Source organism: Mauremys reevesii, linkage group 3 (genome assembly GCF_016161935.1).
Source record: "Mauremys reevesii isolate NIE-2019 linkage group 3, ASM1616193v1, whole genome shotgun sequence".
Lineage (NCBI taxonomy): Eukaryota > Metazoa > Chordata > Testudines > Geoemydidae > Mauremys > Mauremys reevesii.
In genome coordinates this window covers 56,406,694-56,432,289 of record NC_052625.1, presented here as the reverse complement: position 1 = coordinate 56,432,289, position 25,596 = coordinate 56,406,694, and the positions used below count along the sequence as shown (strand labels likewise).

Here is a 25,596-nt window from a genome sequence, read left to right as displayed (position 1 = left end):
CCATCCGTGACTTAGAAGCATAGTCATTGGTCCCAGTTGTATCCCCTAGATGCCCACTCATGGAGATCTCAGCTCTCCCCTGTGAAAGATGGGATGGAGACAGGATAGGCCTCCATAGGGCAGCATTCACTCCCTCTCTGTGGGACCCCGAGAAGGGTTCTCTCCAGGTCTGGGGATCCAGGCATGGGGAGTGGGTGGGATGTGCCTCACCCTCCATCATGGGATTAGGAGAAAGGTATTAGAGCTAGAGGCAGTGGGTAGTGTCACAGGGACTGCTGCTGGCCAAGAGAGCCCTGTGAGTGTGGCCCCACTGGAACTGCACCGGCCTGGCTCACAGAGCCTTATGTACGGCCCTGGCCTCCCACAGAGTCCTTGAAATCTATGAGGATCCCGGGGCTCCAAGGGACTGCAGGCAGGCCCCATAGAAAATGCTCTCCCTGCCCCATCAGAATGACAAGGGAGAACACTTCACCAGAAGAACCTCAGGGAGATTCCCTACCGTAAGTCTGCCCACAGGAGGGGACGATAGGGGCTGCTGTTGCTACATGCAGCTGACTGAAGAAGTGACAACATGTGCCGAGTGGGTAGGATAGGGCCTATGGCAGCATTTCCCCTGAAGAGCCTCGTGGGGAAAACGGGGATTAAAACTGGGTGAGTTCTTGTAAAGGAAAGTGCCAGAATCCTTTGCCTAGCTATAGTGAAATCAGGCCCTTCCAGGCCCTCCCAAGCCCTCAGAGCTGAAAGCACTCAGCTGCTGCCTGTCAGTTTCCAACTGTCATTAGGGGAGTCCATCACCACTAAGTCAAGCCGCACTGTAATTATGAAAGATGACAATCCCCCAGATGGCCCAAATCCACCTCCAAAGCAGAGTGAGTTTCTTTGAGTGTGCCACTCAGGAGCCCTTTCCTTTGGCTGATGGAGAACCAGCCGGATAAGTTCTTATATTTCTCCCCCAACTGCAACGCCTCCACTTTCACTCTGCAATAATCCCTTCCTCCCTTTATTAACCCTTGCCCTGCTGAACAAAATAGCGAGCAGCTGTGCTGCACTTGGCACGTCATCTGATTTGTTTCCTCCGCAGCACGAGATCTCTTAGGGCCACAGGGGATCAGTGCTGGTGGTATGTTTACATACACACACACACACACACACTCCTGTTCACTCAAAATTCACACACACACTCTCTCTCTCTCTCTCTCCTGTTCACTCAAAATTCTGCCTGCCTTGGAGGAAGGTGAAGCCTATTTTTCCTTGAGAATCTGAATGGAATCCAGTGGCGTTCACCCTCCTGAGCAGGTGAAGTTTTCAGAGGATAGGATGTCAGCGTCATATATGAGACTAGACAAACACAAGGGGTAAGTCTCATCCTAAGAAAATACAGACCAAAGCAGACCCCTTCCTTTTCATTTGTGGGTGGATCAGTGACTTTACTGTTGATTCAACACAAGCACCCAAAAACTAATGAAAGGGGCACTCAATAAATTTAGGCCTAACCCTTAGGTTTGGTTTATATTGAATAAAGTGGGAGAGGTCACAAGCATCATAGAAATAGAATGAAATCACACAGTTGCTAGCTCCCAGGATTTTATTGCCAGTCTCATGATATTTGGTGTTTCTCTGAAAGCCCTGGCTTCAGGAGGCACGTGATTAGGAGGCAATATCTGCTTTCACTTTTAAAAAGTAAAGTTTCTAACCCTAATGGTTGCAGAGAAAAGCTTGAAAACAGGACTTGAATGCACCCTAAAGGAGCAGAAGCCAGAAGGGAAATAAAAAGCACTCAGCATTTATTTTAAGCCAATCTCATGCTTTTGGAGGTCAGCATGAAAATCAAGAAACATTCTTTTTAAAATTTCAGTGCAATCAGTAGGGATTTTTGAAGATTTAAACATCCCCTTCCAATTTGGGAAAAAAATTAAAACAGCATTATTGTGTTTGCACAAGAAAACCAGGAGTAGAAACGGATGATAAACAAGAAGTAAAATTGACCGGTCTAGCTTCCCTGCCCTGGTGAAATGCAAACAACATATCAAACAGCACAAAAGCTGTTTCAATTAGTTGTCTGAGGTGATATTAGTAATGCACGTAATGAAATTATTTTTAAGTCAATATGTCTTATCTCATCCGGGTCTCTTTGAAAGCAAAGATATCCCCTAGGTAGGTTCCCAATCCAAGAACACAGTGTGCAACGTCTCTGGCCCATTAATTTCCCCCAAGTGTAGGTTTTTTGTCTCCAGTGCACACCTTTAAGGAAGGGCCAATCATGTCCCTTTTTGACTAGTGCTGCCTGATCAAGGAAGAGGATGGGAAGGATGCAAGAACCTGTAATGCCTGGTGTCGCGGATGGCACGGTCACTGGGAATCCTCTCGCTCTCCCGCTGGTTAAAGGCATAGAGGCGGTATGGGTCCTCTCCACCCTTCCATTTCCGGGCACTCAGGTACCTTCTCTCTTCAAACTGATCCCAGAGGTCATCCCAGTCGACATCTGAGCCCTGCACACACAAACATTGAACCCCGTCAGAACATGGAGGCCTGCACGTCACAGGTGTCTCTGGGTAGAGTGCAGTGACACCCAGCAAATGCTTAGCAGCTCCTCAGCACATGTGGTCTCTCGCACCCACTCACAGATAGTAGTTGAAGTCAATGGAGTTGCACTGATTTACATCAGCTGAGGATCTGGCCTGCTACAGATTAAAAGGACACGACCACGGGCGACGCTTAGCACTGCCCTTTGGCGGCCAACTCCTCAGGCGAACCTCAGCACCATCCAACAGCCGTGACTCGCTTGGCTAAATTATATTGTATGTTTTAATGTCTTCTCACATCTGTCAAATATTCAACCGCCTGCAAGGGCATTTGGGCTCAATCTGCACTTCCTTTCAAATGGCTTGGTGCAACATCTGTGAAACACTGATGAAACACTGCCTGCTCACTGGCTTGGTGAAACCCTGCCTGCTCACCTGGACTAACTCCCCTGCCTCCACATTATTCCGGACAGCAGGAGGTCCTGCAAAGTGAGACATTTGAGGATGAATCATCCCCACTGTTTGCTCAGGTATAGCGGAGCCGCAGGGCTACGATGTTGCTCGCCCCCTGCACAAGAGTCAAAGTGTCCTTTCATTAAGCAGCACACAATGGCTCTGGGCCGGCTCTGAGGTGGCGAACGCAAGGTGCACTCGATAAGATCACATCGTTACAGCAGCACCACCTCTTTGATCTCAGCCTACGTGTAATACAGAGCGATTCAAACGTGTACAGTAATTTCAGCACCAGAGAAAATTGTGATATTATCGAATAATTGATCTTTTTTTTGTTACTCCATCTCACAGCCGCTCTCCCCTGCTAATGGCACAAAATGAAGCTTTTGAAACAGGCGATTTTTATCCCATAATTGATTTTATTCACATTGGACAGCACATTTTCCATGTTAATAGGACAGGGGAGGGGAAAGTGATGGCTCTTGCAAATTAACAGCCTGTATCCCATACATCAGTTGAAGCAAAAAGGGCTGGATCGAGATTCCCCTGGAATGTCCCTTCTCATGCTGCAAGGCCGTTGGAGTGAAATTTAAGGGAACACAGGCCACCTCCAAAGGCACGGCACTGCTTCAAAGCACAAAGATTCCCAGGTCCCTCAAGACCTCTATGGTTTTAACCAAAGACGGCTTTATTTCTTGTCCTCCCTCCGGAGCACTCCCAATATTTCTTACTGTTGCTCACCCTGTTGGGCCAAATTCTGATTTCAGTTACACCAGCGTAAATCAGGACCTAACTCCGTGATCCTCAGTTACTGATCAGTGACACAGAGATCAGAGTCTGGGCTGTTGAATGTAAACTCTTCAGGGCAGAGACATCAAGGCTCATTCTGACCTTACACTAGTGTAACACCATTATTTGCCCTGGAGAATACTCTCTCTGTTCCCTGGGGGCCAGATTCACCCTGCTGTAACTCCAGCTGAGTCCACCTCCACCAGTGGAGTTATCCCAAAAAGAAATTTGGCCTTTGGGTTCCATCTGGTCAATTTACTAAGCAGAGGAAGCGATTCCCCTCCTGCACCTACTAAGCCCATGCAACAACAGAGCAGCAAGCTCAATTCTATCCCAACCCTGATCTAAGCACATTTTCAGGCTTGGTCTGATCACAGAAGCTTTATTACCAGCCATGCGGCAATAGGCAAGAAGACCATGACTTTATTTTCATATCCCAAGGTGAGCATATAGTTGCTGAGAGTTATAAAAATCATCTTTTAACTTGCAGACGCAGCACATTCAGCAGAGGGAATAAATATGGTGCACCACAATGTCATTTCTTACAATTGCTTTTCTGCTTATAGCCACTCTACTTGAGCTGGGCTGCCTCTGATGACAATCATAGAACAATCCACCTTACTGACCATCAGTCCGGCATCCCAGGACACCAAGAATGAAAGAAAATTATTAAAATGTTAAGGCCACTCCAGTCCATCGGGAAGTTTATGAGCAGAAGGCTATCCATAAAAGTTTGTAGGCTCTTGGTAGGAGTGCAGAATATTGTGCAATAAATATAGTTTATGTTTTTTTAAGGCATCTTGTAAAACATGATTTACCAGCACAGTGAAAGATCAGGGAAAACTGAGCTGATTGCATCTCAGAACCACTGAAGCCCTGAAATTTACAAGGGTTGGAGAGGACCCTGAGATTCCAGCTCTGTTGAAGAAAAGGTCAGCTGTTTAGATCCCAAGCTGAAGTTGTGTTTTTGAAAAAAAAGTTTCATAAAACTTAATATGAATAGAAATGTTTCCATTTTAAAATGGCCATAAAACAGGTCATTTAAAAAAAATGTATATGAAACAGTGTTATTGATCTAGACAGGAGACCCAGAAAAGAGAATGGACTATAAACAGGAAGTGAAACTGACCAGCCAAGTGAGGGAAGAGCAAAAATTAAACCATCTGCAAAATATTACAAATGTATTTCAGCTTTATATAGAAGAAGTAATATAGTGTGGGCCAAATTCTCCATTGCCCTGCATCTTGTGTACTCATTTACACCAATGCTCAAGTGGATGCAGGGCAGAACAGTGGAGAATCAGGCCCTGCATTGAGAGATTTATCAGTACAGCATCCCTTTAAAACCTTGGCATAATGGCAACCTATCCCTGTACAGTATGGCTAAATGGCTTGGCCCTTTGATCTCTGAATAATTATGCTGCAAGGGAGTGTGGGTAGTGGGCAAGTCTCTGCCAGCTTGAGCTTGATGCTTGCCAAGTTCACATGGCATAATGGATAGATGCAGTCCAAGACAATGCAATTCGGCAAAACTGCTGTGATGTCAACCATATGTTCTAGGCACTTCTGTTCGTACTTGCAGCATTACAAGGACGCCAGCCATTTACATAAGGTGGTGAGGCTGCAACGTTGAACTCTGAAGTTCCGAATAGCCTAGCCTGTGAGAAGGTACAGTGGCTGAGTGTGCTCCAGCTAGGATTGTGTGCTCAGCAGACAAGGCAAGGTAACAAGCTACTGCAGACGAGTGAATAGGACTTTTCCATTTATAGATTCCGATCCTTGGATAGGAGGCATCCAATGTCTAGAAGCGGAGCTGGTTTATCAGACAGTGAATGCTTCCTGCAATTAAAATGGAACGTTCCCCCATGAAGTTTGGGGCACTTGCTGCTGGGAGGTGCCTCTAGGGTGACCATCTGCATTTTAAGGAAATGCCACTAGAAAGACTAGAGTCCAGCCCACCTTCACTGCCAGAAGCTCAGGCCACGCACAGGCAGGGCTGCAGGCTCTGCCTTTTGTCTGGCCTCTCCCTGGAAGCTGAGGAGACTAACAGCCTGTCATTATCATGCTCGTCCTTCTCTTCCCCCCGCCCCCAAGCTGTCTGCCTGCCCCTGAGCTGACTTTCTCCCCTTTTAAACTCTTCCTCCAGTGTCCTGGGCAAATTCCTATTGGATAATTACACTTTCTTTACTATAGCTAAATACCCTCTTGAAGTCTCATTGGGATGCAGTATTCTTCAACCTCCTCTCCTAAACTTCCTGTGAGGTTGCATGCAATTGGATGGGAATGTTTAGACATACACTCACTGTGGACAGCAAATCTGCACTGGTTATCAGGAAGGATGCATTGTATAGGAAGCGTTCAGGCTATCCAAGTGTTTTACTGACAGACGGCTTCTCCAACTTGCAGGTGGATGATTTACCTGTTCCTGGACCACTGACAAAGGAAAGGAAAAGCCCTATCACACATGCAGGGACCACACATCAGTTCTGGATTATTGGATAAGATCTTCATTATATTTCCACCATGTATTATCACCTCTTCCTCACACTAGAATTCTGTCTTGGGAGTTATTTAACCGATGTGCAGAAACCTAAATTTAATTTATTATGATCTAACTCACTTTAGACGCCAAATTACCCTGCACTAGAGAAAGATCAAGTCAATATTCCACTTGCCTTTCTATTTATCTTCTGCAGGGCTCCTCTCTCTCTTTGTCTCATTCATTTTCTCTCATGTTCTGGTAATAAATTCTAATTTTTTTTCCTCACAATTAGGCAATTTCTCTTTCAATGCTGCAGTTTAATGTTTGGTATTAATTATAGGAAACAGTCACTTCTTTTGCCAGAAGAGTTTGAGAGATTGAATAAGTCTACAGCAAAGGGAGAAAAAAAACCCATTCTCTAGTTTAAAAAAAGGGGGAGGGGTAGCCTACCACTTTAATGAAATAGGTTCTTCTCTCTTCCTCTCAATAGCACCAGGCAAACCACTCTGTTAGGGAACTTGCCTGTTAAGATTCACTTACAGTAGTTAATCAGGCTCACCAGCTGTGAAAAGCAAGCTCTGCTTTCGTGCTTTAGATGGGTGAATAGCTCACAGAATTTGAGATCAGTTTAGAAGAGCTGCATCTAAAGCCTTTCAGGACTATACAAACTGGCATCAATATTAGCCTGGATATACCATGAAATAGTCATAGTCGTGAGATTTCTAGTAATTCCATGGGGCTGGAAACCAGCACAGTGAGCAAACATTTGTCCTTGGTAGCTGCCACCTTGTGTATTAGAACTTACGCTTTTTTTAAGGCAGCCTCCAGCCTCTAGGATTGTGGAGAAAGCTATTGAAATGGGAGCAGGGTGTGAATGGATGCCAATAACTGCCATACATCAATGGAATGTTAATTCTGAAACTTACTGATGACAATTTAGATGTCAATAAAGGTAACTATTTCACTGCTGGTCAAAGAAATTAGAACAGTCATGATCATGTCAGGCATGAGCCAAAGACTATTGAAGACAATCAGAGTCTTTAAATTGACTTCAGTGGGCTTTAGAGTAGGTTCATTATGAAGATTTGAACAATCGACCTTGAGTGCCAACACTTTGACAGCAGAAGTGAGTGAATCTTGGGCTATGGGTGGAGCTTCCGACCGCACTGGAACCCACACTGGCTGAGTATGCATCTTTGTCCCCCTTAAGTAGGAGCCACATAAGAGGATAAGAGCCTACTACAATTGCCAGCTGCCAATCCCCGTGCTCAGACCACCTGAGCAAAAATGTCCCTCAGAAGTGCCTTAGGAGCCTTCAGGTTTCAAGATTATTATTTATAATTTAAAATACCCAGTGAGTTCTAATGCTTCATTACACATGGACTGAACAGAACTGGATGTGGAGAACTTTTAAAGAGACTCTTTCAAGGTTTTTGGACCCCAATATTCCCCTACAAGTAGCTTTTCCTGTTCAGCTGGGAGGGCAAGGTTCTTTCCCTGCATTGCTTCAGTGAAGGGTGTGCAGCAAGGAGACACTGTTAGAAATGAACAAGTGTGGTGTCTGGTGCATCCCACACAAACAAAAAATTAATTCAAGAGACATTAGACCAGTCCTCGCATAGAAGCATCAGAGTGCGACCAGCTGACAAACAACTCGAATGCGTCAGGAATAACACACCTGGATAAGCCCTTCGGAATCAATTATAGTGCCAAGGGAGCGGGGGTGGGGAGAGAAACTGTGTGCACTCTAAAGAGAATTGGCTGAGTTCATCCCTAGTAGAAGTCAATGGCGTTACACCAGGGATGAACTGGCTCTCATCAGCATAGTCTTCCACTCTCTGACCCCCTCCTGCTTTCCCCAATCAAAACCCTGAGCTATCATCCCCCTGGGCACGTTACAAGGAGAATAGAAAATGCCACAGGCAGGCTAGAGACAAAATTCAATTCAAAGGGGATCTACCTTATTACACCAGATATAGTCATGGGACCTCCTGGTCAACCTCCTCCTCGCCCTGGCTAAAATGGCCATCTACGCAACCAGGGAGAGACGGTTGGCCAATGGAGACTCCTGTGACTGTGGGGCTTGTTTCCGGTCCTTAGTCCATTCACGTATCCGGGCACAGTTCCTCTGGGCGGCATCCGCTGGCTCCCTTGACGCCTTCAAGGAGCAGTGGGCGCTGTCCGGGGTTCTCTGCTCGGTGTCCCCGTCAGGCTCCCTTCTTATGACCCTTTGACTGCACTCCTGTCCCTGTTCTTTTATTAGTTGTCCCCCGAAATCAGTGGGTTTCTGAGGTCCTGTAGATCCTCCCCTTAGGCTGGGGGGGATCCTCTAGCATTGGGCAGGCTTCCGCCCACCCAGTTCCCAGTAACCCAATAGATACACCAGATATTTGACACTTTCCCAGCTGAGAACACACTCTGAACAGCCTCTTCCTTCTTTACCAGCTTGCTAAGTGGGCTCCTCCAAACCACCTGTAGCCCTATTAAAGAGAGAGAGCGCGAAGTCTCTCTCTGTGACAGCACATTAAGAATTGAGAGTCTAAGCACAGAGATGTACTTCCTTGTCTGCCTCTTAAATCAAGGCTCAGAAAAGAAAGGGGGGAGAGTGCGCAAAGAGAGCAGGTCATTAGCAGTAAACACTACAATTTTCCAGAGATTGTTAATGCTTTGTTTATGTGGATTTCTATGAATATGACATTTTAATGGCATAATAATTGTGTGATTACAGTGCAGCAGGGATTGCTGGAGGAGAAACAGAGAGTGAGTGGCTCAGACCGATGCAGCTGTGGGTTCTTCCGTTTCCCCTGGGAAGCTCAGGCTGCAGCCAGGTACCCACAGCATCTCCATCCAGGGCACATGGGTGAGCCAGCCACCATGCCATTGCATCCACACACTCCCACCACGAGGGTAGAAACCGCTTCAGTAACAGGTGCTGTAAGTGTAGGGTGACCAGACAGCAAGCATGGAAAAATCAGGACAGGGGGTGCGGGGTAATAGGAGCCTATATAAGAAAAAGACCCAAAAGTCAGGACTGTCCCTATAAAATTGGGACATCTGGTCACCCTATGTAAGTGGCAGGTCAAGGCTGCCACGGAAGGGAGAAGGATGCAGTTACAATAACATGTCACCCAGCGTGTGTCACCCAGCATGGTGCCACATGGGGTGATGAACAAAGCTGGTTCGAGATGCCTCGCCTGCCGCTGGGCTTTACTCAGTGTGGTGCTGCATGCAACGATCAACGGTGCTGCAGGAGGATCAGGTTCATGTCACCCAACCTGCCCCTGTGCCTTGTCCACTGTGTTGCTGCACACAGTAAGGAAGAGCTCAGTGGGCTGAGCTGATGCACACTCCCTTGCCTGCTCCTCACCTAGAAAGGTGCTGTGTGCAATAATGAGCCTTGCTGGGCCATTCGGCTTTTATAATTGGCCCCAGGGCTATGAGAGCCAGTATCCTGGAGATTAGTTCCATTCGATAAGCAAGCCCATTGTGTTTGCAAATGCGGCCATGCCAACCCAACAGAAACAGGTTGGGAAAAATATAAACAGAGCTCAGGGGCTGAATCACCACCACTCCCTGGGTGATTCCTTGGGTTTTCCTTGGAGCCAGGAGCGGCTCTACGAATTCCGCCGCCCCAAACAGGGCGGCGCGCTGCACCGCTCGCGCTGCCGGGCGCCGGTCCCACGCCTCCGTGGGACCTCCCGCAGACGTGCCGCTGGTCCCGTGCCTACGGTGGAGCTTCCGCAGGCATGCCTGCGGGAGGTCCACACGAGCCGCGGGACCAGCGCACCCGCCACAGTCATGCCTGCGGGAGGTCCGGTCGTCCCGCGGCTCCGTTGGACCTCCCGCAGGCATGACTGCGGAAGGTCCGCCGGACCCGCCTGCTGCCCTCCAGTTAAAATGCCGCCCCACGCGCGCGCTTGGCGCGCTGGGGTCTGGAGCCGGCCCTGCTTGGAGCTCTGCCATCCAACCTTGCTTAGCTTAAATCAAAAAAGACCATAGCCCCAGAGGTGGTATCTGCAAATTGCAACTACATTTAGGGCAACAGAAGATTAATTCAAGGAGAGAAGGGGCATAAATTTCACCCTGGGAGTACAGGCCAACCCTTGTTTTATATATGTCTCAAGGGACATCCAAGCCCTTTGTAAAGGCTGGTGAAAACCATAGACCAGGCAGCAGTTCTTTGCCTCAGCCGATCAGACTAGGTGAAGTGGCAACACAAAAGCATACAGAGAGATCTGCAGGAGTACAGTCTGGGATGTTTTTCAATCACAGGCCTAACGACACCATTTGACGAGGCCCAATGCAGGAGAACCAATCCAAGTTTTATTTACAGAGGGCCACTCCCAACACATAAGGGCAATGGGCATCCAACCCAGATATAACAAACAGGCAAATGTGCCCTTATCCCAAGGTACGTCTGACCCAAGGATCTGTCCAAATTCAGAGAGAGAAAGCGACTCAACACGCTCCTTTTTATAGTTCCTAAAGCAGCCATAGACCCCAGCTCAGCCCCTCTTCATTCCCCCTTGGCTGGGAATCTTGGCAATGCCTGCCGCAAGGGGAGCCATCTGCTGTAGATTAAAGGTTTTTAATTCTCTCCCTGCCAGCCATGAGGTAGGGCCTCCATTCCCTGCCATATACTCTCAGACCTCCCAACAGGCCCAGGATTATCCTGCTTTGAACCCCCAACCCTCTTGTCCTGGTCAAACAACAGTTAGACTGAGGACCCCCACTTGAGAGGACCCCCAAATCAAGTGGTGTTGCAACCTGTTGCATGGGATCACAGCGTCACTCAGGTTTGGTCCCTCTGCTCCTCTATCTCAGTCTACAGAGGGAGAGATGGGCCAAACCTGAATGGTGCTGTGTCCTGCTTTAGCCACTTGTAACATTAGAAGGTATGCACCCTGGCTGCTTTCCTTCCACTGCCCATCCTGAGACATGTAACCCTCACAGTGTACTAGGGTTCTCACTGCACTTCTTTCCTATACACTATCCCTAGGGTGTATATACCACCCACACAGTTCACTCACTATGCGTTTGCCGATCACAGCCACAACACACAGTCCCCACAACCAACTGAGATCAGAGGCAACAAGAACAAGTGGTATAAGAAACACACCGACGAAGTGGGTATTCACCCACTAAAGTTCATGGTCCAATATGTCTGTTAGTCTATAAGGTGCCACAGGACTCTTTGCTGCACTTACACTGATGAGTATGGCTGTAGAGGTAGACCTGAACTGGGCAAGAACCAGAGGTTCTGGAGCCCTGCAAACCACTGCCCTCTTCAGGATGGAATGAGACCTGCACAAAGTGCATGCAATTAAGTTGTGTGGTAGTAGCAGTCCTGCAAGGAGTAGACAAAGCATTAATGCTAATGGGGATTCTTCAGGAGCTTGTGCAACAACAGTCTGTGCTCTAGGAAAAGAGGGTCCCAAGTTCTAATGTATAATTTAACTGCTGACTATGTTCCCTACTTGTAGGCAGCCCAGAGACTTATACAGCATGCACAATATGTGCTGCAACAATTATAAATACCGAGTCTGGGGAAATGTTCTGAAACTGAAAATTAAAGATTCCAGTAAGGTGTGAAAGAAATTAAGAAATAAAAAGGAACCCCTCAGTGTGGCACAGCCCTTTCTATTCACCAGTCTTCGACAAGTGTCAACACACTGCCAGCTGCAGCGTGAATGCCAGCTGTCTGCAAAATATGCTGCCTGTCACCTGTAAAGAGTATTAATTCTACTTCTGCTAGGAGTATCCAGGAAAGCAAACACCTTGTCGTTCTTTAGAAAAAACTAATTATCAGGTAAAAGAAACACATCAGATTGTATAACTGTCTGAGAAACACGAAAGCAGGTTCTGGCTCCCCATCCTTCCCTCTCCTGCCTCATTTCCTGGGAGACAGCCCATCCCCCATCACCTCCTGCTGCCTTTTCCCAGGGCTCATCTGAAGATTAAGATCATATTTACACATCCCAAGGCTTGTTCATGCCAGTGACAGGCACTGGATCAATGTCCTCTGTTTATCCTCAAGAGAAAAAATGCATCAGGGATAGCAGTGGGCCAAGCTGTCCCTCTAAACATTCTTAAAACCCGAGCCACAAGCACCTCCTAGAGGTGAAAGGGGAGGTCAGTTTCCACGGCTCACACAGTGCTGGCACTGAGATGACTCATTGACCCTGTATTGGTGAACTGTGATGGTAGTTTGCACTATACAGATATCGAATTACTAAACGCTGAACTGAGACCACTAGTTGCATGCAGGCAGCTGTTATATAGAAACCAGTTTTAGTCACCAAACAAACAGAGTGCTTGGCTAATTCTCGTTGCCACCAAGATTTTTTCACCCATGGTGGCAGAGACAGTTGATGAGTTGTCCATTAGGGGGCAGCAGCTGGTGGCCATATCAGTGCCATCCACATTGCAGCATGCCAGCCTCTTACACCACCATGCCCCAGGGTGCCGGCAGAAGAGGAAGAGTCTGAATGAGTTTGACAGACACAACCATGCAGGGAGAAGTCTGATGCCCCATCACTCTGGTATCAGGGTATTAGAAATGATAGAATGCATGTGGGAGAGACATAAAGGACAAGTGGGCTTGCGCGGGTTGGTGGGGGCAGATGGAGTGGGGGAAGAAGGATGAGAATGGAGAAACTTGGAGGCAGCAGGAATCTGGCCCAGGCCTTCCCAGCTCTATGCCTCATGCCCATGACATGTCTCCAGAACAAAGATGGGGGTCAAGAACCCAGCTTCCTCTAGGCCTGTCTCTCCTATCATGCATCACAAAAAAACGCTGCAGCACTGCACCATATTGTCCAGGATGCTGGATGAAGGCCCAGGGCTCCACACAACAGGGGCTGCAGACTTACATTGGAAGTGGAGTATCTATGACAGGAAACACCATAGCCTGGTATAGCAAGATGGCACCATAACCAGATGTCTGACAACTGGTCCCAAGATGAAGGGCGAGCAACGTGGCGAAGGGCTACTGGCAGATCCCGGCTCAGGAAGCTTTGCCTGCCCTTAGTGTTTGACGCCCAGGGGTTAGAGACTGAGCAGCAGCTTTCGCAGTCAGTCTGAGGATCAATGGGCTTTGGAAATGGTCCTGCCCAGAGCCAGCACGTTCCTGGAAGGGCAACGCTGTGTGTGTTACCCCTCCCTACGAATGAAGCTCACATGGCACAGGGCTCTCCACGCTCTGAACTCTTTCCCCTCTAATCACTGAGCTACAGAGTCACATTCTCTGTCACCCAATGACTCTTTAAGAGAGTCTTAAACATCCTGCAGAGACCAGCTCGGGACAGAGCCAACCAGTTGGAGCAGAGAACCTTGTCACACTGGTGCAAAAAATCATAAAAGGAACTAAAACGAACAGGCTTGAAAGAATGAGCCTGGCAGACATGTTAGAGACTGATTGTCCCATGCCTTGCACAAGTGTACAAGGGAGTGGGGAGAAGTCCCTGTGCAAAGACCAGCCTGACTCATTCTGGGTGCTTCTATAGTATAACCATGGGGAGCCAGGTGTCTCTGTAACAGCCCCTGGAGTATACAGTATCATGTGCTTCTTATAGCCGCATGGGGTGCTGTGTGCTTATGTAATGCCCCCATGGGGTATTCTACCCTGTCTCTCTAAGATCCTGTCTATTTGCCATGACTGAGGCATTACAGAATTAATATAATAATATACCAATGGCACCACAGCATCAGAAAACACACAAGAACTCCTGGCCATCTGGCACAGCCTGCCTCTGGGGACCCTGCTGTCCTGAGGTGTTTGTGCTCGCTAGAAGGGCAGTAACTCTCTTCCCTGCTTTTGGATGGCTTGAAGTTGTTTGTTTCCATTCAGGGGTACTGGAGGTGGACAGTAATCTCTCAGCAGGAATCGTAACCAGGCATTATACAAACGAGATTTAAATATCTGCTGCAGCATCGGGGGAGGCTCAATTATAGAGCTGTTACCGTCCGAGGCACTAATGCCAGCTGAAAGGATTACATCACTTCACACAGAGAAAAGCTCATCCCACCTTCTCCTCTGGTGCCAGCGTGTGCTGTTAGGAAGGAACACAACCCCAGCAGGGGCAGCTGGTGGAAAGCAACAAGCCTGACATAACAGGTACCTCCTCCACACAGCACAGTTAACCCAAGGGGGGCTGAGAGGGCCATCCAGTGAGGGGAGGGGAAATTCTATGTACTTTTATAGCTTCCAGGAGCAGTGCGAAGCCAGGGCAGGCAGGGAGCCTGCTGCCTTAGCCCCGCTGCACCGCCAACTGGGAGTTGCCTGAGCACCACCTGGCTGGAGCCCATGCTCCAATCCCCCTCCTGCATCCCAACCCCCTTCCCCAGCTGGAACCCCCTCCCACAACCTAACTCTCTTCCAGAGCCCGCACTCCTGCCCCAGCCCTGAGCTCCCTCCTGGAGCCTGCACCCCACACCCCTTCCCACACCCCAACCCCCTGCCCCAGCCCTAAGCCCCCTCCTGTACCCCAAATCCCTCATCCCTGGCCCCACCCCAGAGTCCACACCCCCAGCCAGAGCCCACACCCCCTTGCACCCCAACTCCCTGCCCCAGCCCTGAACCCGCTTCCGCATTCTGAACCCCTCAGCCCCAGCCCAGAGCCCCCTCCTGCATCCTGAACCCCTCATTTCTGGCCCCACCCCAGAGCCTGCAACCCCACTGGAGCCTGCACCCCATCCTACACTCCAACCCCCTGCCCCAGCCCAGTGAAAGTGAGTGAGGGTCGGGGAGAGTGAGCGACAAAGGGGGAGGGGGGAGGGAGTGGGAAGCAGGGCCTCGGAAAAGGGGCGGGGCAGAGGTGGGGCCTCAGGGAAGGGACGGGGCAGGAGTGTTCAGTTTTGTGCAATTAGAAAGTTGGCACCCCTAAGGCATACCCATTCTAGCTTTGATTGAGCTAGCTCCAACAATAACAGCAGTGAAGCCACGGCAGCACAGGCTAGCCAGGTCCCAGGCAGGCTTGTACTTTGATAGCTAGCCCATGCCACCACAGCTTCACTGCTCTTGTTAAGCAAGCTAGCTTGGGGATGCTTACATCTGCTGCAATCACAGTTCCTGATTGCAGTGGAGACATACCTTTTGAGTCATCAGCAGGGAGAGACCATAGGAATGTAGGCACTGAAATACAGGCCTCCACCACTTGTGCTGAAGTAGTGGGAGGGGCACCGGGCATCCTTCACAGGTGTGTCCATTTGGCTCAGTGCACCCCACCCTGCTTGAAGCTGGAAGTGCTCCTTGGCCCGGCTCTCTGCTCACTCTGCCTAAAGCCAAAGCACTGCAGGCAGAGCACTCTGGTCCAGTTTCTCAGCAGCCTGGATAAGCGTGGCAGCTGCATGAGAAGCAATTTCATACTGTGAGGCATGAGCTCCCCAGATCCAAACGTTCCTAAAACGTGTGCACATGCACGCCTGAAATACACAACTATACCCAGATACGAATTTCCCTATTCTTGCAATGCCCCCCCCCCACCCACACCACCACAGAACAAACACCCCTGGTATCAGTGGAGGGGGGTCTTTGAATTCCAGAGGCACATAGGACCCAGCTCCATTTAGAATCACTCACGAGTGCCCAGCACCCGGTATCTAATTCCTTAAAACAATAAATTAGCCCAGAGGCTAGCCTGACACATGGAGACAAATCCTGTTTAATTATAAAGAAAAGGAAGGCGATTATATCCTCCTGGAGACCACTTCTGCCTGCTTCTGTTTTATTTATACATGATACTGTATAATGAGCTGAATATTTAGGAGGTCAGCATAAAGCAAGCTGTTGCCTGGAGAAAAAAATACCCAACTCTGTATAGATCAACAGCCAGGCAGTGGGTATGGAGGGGGGGGGGGTGTTGCTCATTTCACTGCTGGCAAAGACCTCTTACATGGATCATCTCTCCCCGCCCCCAATCACACAATCCCCCAGTATAGTTTCCTTTTGTTGAATTTAATCTCTTGCTCCTTGTTACCCTCCCCTTCCACCTCAATCCACTCCTCGCTCCTTGGGGTTCACGCCTTTCAAGGACCTGTGGACAGAACTGTGCCCGCTTGGTCATTTAATCAAGCTATGTAAGATTTCACTCCTCATCTTTCTTTGTATGCCAACCCCTCCTGCCCTCTGATCATTGTTCGACTTGGTTGTTGCTCTGCACAGAGGTCCCTCCAGTTTGTTGGTATCTTCCTGCCACCGATGTCCCCAGAGCTGGATACGTTCTAGGCTATGCTGCTATTCCATGAGAAAGGATGGGATTTGGGAGACCTGGGTTAAGTCCTTGTTTTGTTACAGGCTTCTTGAGTGATCTAGATCAATTCACTCAGGCTCAGATCCTCAGAAGATATTAAGGTCCCTAACCCCCATTGATTTAGGCTGGTCTACACGTAAGTTTTGCCAGAATAGCTGCCAATTAGAAGTGAGAGGGCTATGTTTGCAAAAACCCTAGTGCAGACACAGTTATATCGACAAAGAGTCCTTGGCGCAGCAGAGCCTATTGTGTTTGGGAAACTGGTTTAAAGTCTCTTGCCAATATATCTATACCAGCAAACCCGTTCTAGTGTAGACAAGGCCTCATTTTCTCTGTGTCTCAGAGCTCCCCATTAAACAGGTGGGAAATACTTCCTGCCTCACAGGTGTTGTGAAGATGAATACATTAAAAATTGTGCTTGCTGTGGTCATGTATAATCAGCATCGTAGATCGCTCCCATGCCTATCAAATTGTGAAGTAAGATCTATAAGACTCATCAGGCCTGCACTTTTGTATGACTCCGAATGCTGGGCACCAAGGAAGGGACAGGAGCAGATCTTGAATACAGTGGAAATGAAAATGTGAAGATGGATGCTTGGAGTTACAAGGATGAGCCATGTTCAGAATGAACTAGTTAGGGGAAGCATGAAGATGGTACCAATTACAGAAAAGTTGAAAGAGTCCAGGCTTAGAGGGTTCAGGCATGTGAAGAGAAGATCAAAAGAATGTACAGGAAACAGGGTGTTACTGTCCACTTTGCAATGTAAGAGAAGGGTTGAAAGACTCAAAGTGAGATGGATGGATAGCACACAAGAGAGTTGTGGAGTTTCCAAAGAACTGCTTCAAGACAGACTAGAATGGAGGAGGAGGACTCAAAGAGCCCGCTCCATATAGATGGGACCAAGGCTAGAAGAAAACGACAGCTCACATTAGTATCACAGCAGCTGTGCGTGCCACTGAAAGGTTGCTTCTGAATGCACTAAGTTCTTCTCTTGACCTCAGCAGGAGGAATTAAATTCAGCATAGGACTGTTGGAACACTATCTTCCCATGCTTCTGCCAATGATGCCCTCGTGGCTGATTCATGCCTGCTTTAAAGCAGACGAGGTTTCCACAGTGACACCTCCGGAAGCAGAATGTAACTGAGCAGCATCTCAACCTTCGAGAGTGTCTCGCAGATGCTAGGAAGGGCTATGAGATCAGGAGGTGCTTGCACTGTGTGTGCTTAGGAAGAGAGTTGGGATTAACACTGAAGGGCTAGGAGAGGGAGCATTTCATGTAGTTGCCAGTGGCAAACTCTAGGAGGAAATGATTTTGGAGCAAGCTGAGTTTTGGTTGCATCTCCTGAAACCCATAGTGCATATTCATTGCCCCTCTCTGCTCCCTTTGCACTGCCTGAGTCCCCAGTAGGCAGAGAGCAGGCACAGCCAGCCTCTACCTCCTCTCCAGCCAGCATCTCCAGTGGCAGCGGCTGTGCTGGGGATGGGGAGCAGCAGGGAGAAAGCAGAGTAGGAGTGTGCTGCGCCCCATCTGGCATTCAGTCCCCTGGGGGTTGCTCTAACCTACGCCAAAGCTGGGAAAAGAATCAGGGAGCCATTATCAATTCCCTGACAGACACCCCCACCACACACATACTGGTACACCAAGGAGAACTTGGCTGCAGCAGGTAAATTAGCCCCCTAATTTTCATGGGTCTGAAATATACATGGCCTGGGATTTGTATTAATAAGTAAATATTATCTTATTATTGTATAGCATCTCCATCCCACTAGTACTTTGCTACCGGTATGTAGATCACAATTAAATGCTCCCAGGCTGGAAGTTTACAGTAAAGCAACAAAAATGGATACAGGGCTGGAGAAATTGATGTTTGAGGAAAAATTGAAAGAATTAAATTATATAGAACCTGGTTAAGAGGGGGTGCATGAGAACAGCCTACAAATATTGCAAGAGAGGGGAGAGAAAGGAATCATACCCATAGAGTTGTATATGGGTATCACATAGTAATCAAATGACATTCAGCGAGGCAGCATTTAAGCTATTGGAAGAACGAAATGGTTTTGTAAAATACAGTTTTTTCACGGGGGCTGTATCTCAGAAACCCCATCCTCAAAGGACCCCAAATTTGTATCACTTCCACTACTTAGCGCTGCCACAAGGCACCACCAATTTCAAGATAATCTGTGTAAGCAGCCACATTTTAGAGCACTTAGAGGAGTCAACCTTTAAACAGAAAGCAATGCAACCCTAACTACAGCAGAGTGCAGGAGCGTTTCCTAGAAGTATTAGGCTACAGACTAGCCTTCCTGGGGAAGCAGTGGAAACTAGCTGGGATTGCTAATAGGGAACAGGACAAAGCACTTGCTGACTAACGAATGCAGGGAACAAGTCTGCATTGGCTGGAGGAGGAGCTGGGTGCTGCATTAGGCCTCTCCCATCTCCAACTTCTGGGATTCACCTCTGGGGGCTAGGGCAAACTCTCCAGCACACGGTGCAATGCAGAAGGGAAGGGGTGGTCAAAGACATTAGGCTTATGTGAGACGCACAACAGGACTTTAATTTCCCCTCAGATCAGACAGAGCCTTGGTTTCTATGATCCCCTCAGTGAGCGTGTATGGAACCCTTTTCTACTGGGCTGGGCTGCAAGCTTTACCCTAGCGACCTGTCTACATTCACTGACTGCCTCTCACAAGCAATGCCGACCCCTTGACATCCTCCTTGACACCCTCCCCTCTCTACTGTCCTCCCTCCTGGTGAGCCAACTCCTTGGAACAAAACTCCGGCTCTGCTCGGGGGGGCTCCCCAACATGTCAGGAGAAGGCAGAGTGCGTCTCAGCTGCTGTCGAGCGCCTCATTAAGCAGAGCACCACGGGCAGCTCCTCCACTGCCTAATGTGAGTGCTTAATGCCATCTTTAGCTGGCTTGCTGCACTCCTGCAAGGCAACCGAGCAGCAGGCAGGCAAGCCGGAGTCTCACTCCCCCGAAGGCTGGCAGCAATTAAGAGGCACAGAAATTGGAAACAGGAAGGCAGCGCTGTCTCACCCGTGCCAGCCACGCTCGGCTTTTCCCCTGGACCTTCCGAGGTCAAGCACCTTTGGAAACAGCCCAGCCCCCCCTGGGCAGGGGAGACAGCAAGGCACTGTGCAGCGAGACATACGATTTGTTTTTGTCATAAGCTTTCCCACCAATTGTGCCTTTTCGGGATACACTGGAGGCACTTCACAGCCTTCAAGGTCAAACCAACCTCCCCAATAGCGTGTCAGTAAGAACAGAAGACGCTTTCTATTTTGGAGCCTGGCGCACTCAGTCTCAAGCCAGGATTTGCTCCATCACTTGCTAAGCCCAAAGCCTCTGCATAAAAAACAGTTCAGTAGCTCGGAGGTTGGAGCAGGTTAAGCCTGTCCCTGCAGAGACGCATGTTCCAGTCTCAGGAGGACAGTGGGAGATGGACGGGTTTGTAAAGCGACCCTCTTGTCTTGAGAGGGGAGCAGAGGAAGATACCCCAAGGAAAATGCGCTGCTCAGAGAGGAGTCTGTTAAAAAGAAGCACATAATCACCACTGCACTTCTGGAGCCCTCCAGCTGCAGCTCGGGGAAAGAGATCTTGAGGTTAATACACTTGGCATCCTCGAGCCGATGTGGCTTTTTCACAGCAGCGCAGCCAGCGGTAATACATCCGGTAATTGCTTCTGTGGGGCTATTTACCTGGCTTTAGAGGCTACTGCTGCTATCATTCCCCTGGATGGCTGCCCTTCCAACCCAGCCTGTACTGGGGGGCAAATGACAACAGCAGTGTATTGACTTGAAACCGCACTCACTGAGCAGCCAAGCGCTTGCTACTCTTCGCCTCATCCCCTCGACTGAGGGAACTTTGGTTTTCTTTTTACCAGCCAACATTTTCAATGCACCTGAATTTCCCCTCAAAAGTGGCTCACGATAAAGATACTTGACAGTGTCCAACATTACAGGACAATTATCTTCCGCGCTAGACTTTTCTGAGAAAGGTCCTTTTCCCTAGGCCCTTTGGCAGTTAAGAAGGTTTAAGAAATACACATTTACAAAGCTAATGCTAAAACAAGAAGAGCAATGCACACATCATGGAGAAATAAGAAATACTCGAGGAGAGGACTCTGCACTCCTGGCTTCTATTTGGAGCTCTGCCCACTGACCTTGAGGCAAGTCTCCGGACCTCTGTGCCTCAGTTTCTCCATTATTTATGTACAGTAATGCCCACAAGGTGCAAGGCACTCTCCAAACACTGATCCCTGCTCTGAGGAGTTCAGGGTGATAACTTTCACCAAGTGCGGTAAGATAATCAGGTGAAAGGTGCTGTTTATAAACGGCAGTTTTTACTAACCTGTGCCAAAGAGCTCTGGGCCACTGCCTATACCATATTCATATTTCCCAGCAGGCCCTGTTTGGAATAAAGGCAGCACTGCTGCTGTCCTAACAGCACTTGGGAGAATCTGAGCCCTTCTGAGACCCCCATGTGTTATTTAAAGGCAATTGCACAATGCACTGTGTGGCTGTGTCCTGCATTGGCAGAGGGAAGCTCACTGGACAGGCTAACTATAGCTTTTACATTTTTAGGGCCAGATTTTCCAAATCTGGCCCTATTTGCGGGCGCAATTTAGGCCACCTAATTATAGAAGTCCCAGTGCATCCACCAATAACCTTGGTGCACCAAAGGGGGATGGGAATCCAGTTAGGGACAAGCAGAAAGTTATGCCCTTAGAATCCATTGCATCTTGTAATGAAAAAAAAACAAAACAAAAACAAAAAAACCACAACAGCTTAAGGGCTCCAGCATACTGAACAATGCCGGCTCGACCTGACTTTGCAAAGGGACTGGTGTTTCCATGGCCCACGTGGAGGATGGGGCTCAAGGCACAGCTATAGTATTACAGAACTCAGCTACAGAAGAGCCACCAGCCCACACTCTTGTCAACTCTCCTGGAGAAGGAATTAGATGTAAAATGTCTGTGACAGCAGGAACTGATCTAAACCTTTGATCGCTTGGTACCTGCTGCTGCAGTGTTTGCTAGGTTCCAGGGCTGGAAGGGACATGACTGACAGCACAGAAAATATAGCAGGCATAATTTAGGGAATTGTGTCAGCCTATAGTTTCTCCTCAGTAACTCAGCTCGGTAATGGAAAATAAACCAGCCTGTTCCAAAAGAGCCACATAATTCACTCTTGGCCCCATGTAATTCACAGGTAGCTCCTCAAAAAGGGCCCTAGACAGTGGGGAAGATGAGGGGCTCAGGGAAAGGGGGCTGTAGCGCAGCGGCCAGGCAGCTTGGGGAAAGGAGAAGGCAAAAGTAATTCACTCAGGCAGTCTGAGAAGATGGGATCAGGCAAAGGTACTTGGAGCAGTGTCTACCCTCTCCAGTGCAGAGAGAACTCAGGGGTCGTGACAAGTGGAACGAGCTTTTACCATTAGACATGTTTGTATTATCTGTTACATTCTGAGGCTTACCCAGTGGATGGGGGCAAGTTTCACTGATGAGAAACCCCAGGAGACCCTGGCTGAGGGGCCAGAGAACTCCTGGGGGAATTCTGCGCCACTGCACTGGTGCAGAATTCATGTCCCCCACAGATTTCTTTGCTTCCCCGCAGAAAATGACAGGGAAGCAAAGGGAAGCCGCAAGAGCAGTCATACACCCCTCCCCACAGCACAGGTACATCGTTTCGTGTGCCTAGAGCAGCCTGCAGAAAGGTAAATCACTGCTGGGGGGCATTGCCCCCCCAAACAGTGCTGAGGTGTAGGGGGAGACATGCGGGGTCACATGCCACTGCCCTTCCCCACATTTCTGTGAGCACAGAGCTACCCAGGTGAGGGGCATGTGCTGGGCACCATGCATGGCTACTATCCTGTTTTCTGCAGAACAGTGAGTGCCTACAGTGTGGCAGAGGCAGCGTGGAAGGAGGGGGATGGAATGGGGCAGGGGGAAGGGGATGTGGAAGTGAGGGTGGGGTGGGGGATGGGGCGTCCCCTCGGCAGTAGCTGGGGCTTGCGCATTAAGCAGGGTAAGCCCATTAAACCCCCACCCCGACAAGCACCCAGACCACCACACCTCTGAGCCCCAACCAGCTGCACCAGGGGCCCCACCCCACCAAGTCCCACTCCCCCAGCACCTAGACCCCTTCCCACAGAGCCCCACACACCCAACCCCCCCTGTAGAGCCTCATTCCACCACACCCAGACCCTCCCCCCACTGAACCCCAACCACCTTCACTGGGACCCCCATGCAAAGTCCCATTGCCCCAACAAGCCCCTGTGCATCCAAATCCCCCCTGCACCCAGATCCCCCACTGAGCTGCCCACACCCAGATTGCCCCACAGAGAACCCTCTTGCCCCACACCTGGATTCCCCCTCCACACTAAGCCCCTCCACACTCTGATCCTGCTGGGCTGAGCCTGCCTGTGCACACCTGTTGTGCCTGGCATGGAGGGGCAGGGCCCCGGGGAGTTTTGGGGCAGGTGCAGTCCTTGCACTGTGTCAAGGTGCAGCCTCACCACTGAGTCCCTGTCCCAGGACCGGGAGAAGGTCTGCAGGGTGATCTCCCACCTCTGTGCACCCAGTGGCCTGTGCTCCCCACTGCCATGCTGGAGCCTTTATATATATTGACAATTTATATATTGTCAAATAAAATTTACAGAGTTTTAAAATATTGTGTGCAGAATTTTTGATGTTTTGGGCGCTGAATTCCCTCAGGAGTAAGAGAAGTGATCCGGGGTGTAGCAGAGCCATGGCAGAAGAAACTCAGGAGAAAGAGTCTGAGGAGCTGGCTGGTGGCAGAAGCTCGTACTACTGCAGTCCACATGCAGGACTTTAAGAGCCTGGCAGAGAAAGCTGGCACGGCTGCCAGCAGCACCAGTTTCTTTCTTCTGAGGTCCTGCCCACAGGCTCAGCCCTATTAGTAAATATTAAGGTCTCAATCCCCGGAACACTTGGATACATCTAGACCACAAATTAAATTGTAACTCAGCACAGGAAGGCACACCCATGCCAGTGTTAATCTAGATAGTGCAGGTAACATCAGCAGTGAAGATGTTCGGCACTGAGTCCGCCGTGGGCTAGCAACCCAAGTATGTACCCAATTGTGGGATTGCACTGGGGCGCCTCCCTCCCTCCCTAGGCTTCAGAGCCCAATCTGCAAGATCTACAGAGCTCTTTTTAGTGCCACAGCGCAAGCCTGAGCCCGGTGACCTGGGCTCAGAGGCTCACTGCCACGGGGTTTGTAGATAAGTTTGAGGGCATGTGAAGGCGTGGGACTTTGATCCTGCTTTTCCCCACCTCCAAAATTCAAGAGCCACGTTTGAAATATTCCACCTTATAAATCTGAAGCAGATCCTTGGGTGGTGTAAGTCAGCCTAGTCTCACTGAAGTCAATGAAACGGTGCTAATTTACACCACCTCTGGATCTGGCCCGGCATTTGGAACCTAAGCCTAAATTCCTAATTCTTTAGGCTGCTGAATCCCCTGAGTGACAAACTTCTCAGGGTCCCCTCTCCGTAGGAAGCTCTCACCCCCTGCACCCTTGCCTCTCCAGAGGACATCTCCTTGCTTGCCTTAATCATGCAACTCACTGCAGCAATGAGGGAACTTGCCAAGTGAGAGAATGTCACCGGCTGACCTAACAACACTTGGCTGCCTTACAGAATTCTCTACAAGTGTAGAATCATCCCTGCGGGGAGGTAGGAGATCACGCTGGGAAAAATAACAGCAGCTGCCGTAGCAAAACCTCCCTCCGCCACCATAAGCAACACCTGCTTTCCTAGAGGGACAGAATTTACAGAGAGTTTTCTTCCTCAAAAGAACTAGACACCCCACCCCCCGCCACCGCCTCCACACTCACTTGAAGGAAGCGCCTAACGCAGCTCCCTGCATTTCTAGGAAGCTCACTGAGATGTGAAAGGAAAACAAGAAAAGCTTTAATTGGCATTGTAGCAAATGACAATTACAATCCCGGCTGCTTCTCGGTGCGTTAACAATTTTATCGGAAGAGGAGGTTGGGATCTGGCAGGCCACCAGCTCGGCTCAGATGACTCAGCTCATCAGCATCACCAATTAAATGATGAATCCAAAGGAAAAAACCAGGAGGCTAAATGGCTTTGCAAGGCCGTTTCAGTATTTTTCAGGTCTGTCACACTTGCCCCCTTTTCCCTCTCCTCCTTGTCTGGAGTCTAATGGTTTCATGACATGTGGTGATGGGCGGAGTCACACTGGTCCTCATTGTGCACTGAGGAAAGCAATGGTTTGTTTTCTCTCAGCCCAGCCACTCCGCTGCTTCTTTGTGGGAGGGTTTCCCCAGGCAATAGGAGTGACAGTACCCTGAGCCTGGCAGCAGCAAATAGAGGAATGGGAGAATGGTACATATAGAATATGGGAGAGATCGCTGGCCACTGCTCCGCAATGGATACACAGGAAGCTGTGTATATTTTGAGCCCCTCTGTCCCACAGTCACAACTTGCTGGTTTTCAAAACCCTCCATTGCCCCAGCATTCCTCAGACCTTGTCTCACTCTACTCTACTCCCCTCACTGTTCCATGTGTCCTCCTACCAGCAGCCTTCTGTCTGTCCCTCCTTACAATCTCTCCTCCGCTGGCGAGAGAGCCTTCTCTTCTGTCCACCAAACAGCCTCTCCACATCTCTCCATCCCACTGATCCCTCAGCCCTTCTAAAAATCTAATCTGAAAACATCTCTCTCCGGGACTCTGTCGGCCCCACTCTCTCCACTGCTCTTGATCATTTACATCGGCCAAGGGCTTGGGGAGAGAATTTGCAAGAAAGGTGCTACACACATTCTCTTGCACTAAAAAAAGGTCCTGGCAGCCGACTGGTTCCCAAAGGGGCAATGCCCAGAATATATTTCAGGCCAGCACAGGAATCAACTCGGCTACATTCTCCAACACAAGATCATTATAACTTGGAACGAAGCTGCGTTACCACCAAAGGCAAAACACTGGAGCTGTCGAATCCTTTTACCCTGTCTCAAATTCAGAAAACATTTCAGTGTCAAAGACTGCAGTAGCAGCACCCCCCCTGCACGCACACACGCACACACACTCAGGCATGTCTGGATGGGATCAATGTCG

At 49.2% G+C, this 25,596-nt stretch overlaps 1 protein-coding gene across 4 annotated transcripts in view; it reads right to left on the bottom strand.

Moving 5' to 3' along the window:
• GALNT14 (polypeptide N-acetylgalactosaminyltransferase 14) overlaps positions 1–25,596 on the bottom strand; it is a 188,048-nt gene that overhangs the window by 108,650 nt on the left and 53,802 nt on the right. For all 4 annotated transcript variants that reach the window (XM_039532168.1, XM_039532166.1, XM_039532167.1 and 1 more), the window contains one exon: positions 2,320–2,489. In XM_039532168.1, the coding sequence (XP_039388102.1) occupies positions 2,320–2,489 (170 nt within the window). The remainder of the gene's footprint in view (positions 1–2,319; positions 2,490–25,596) is intronic.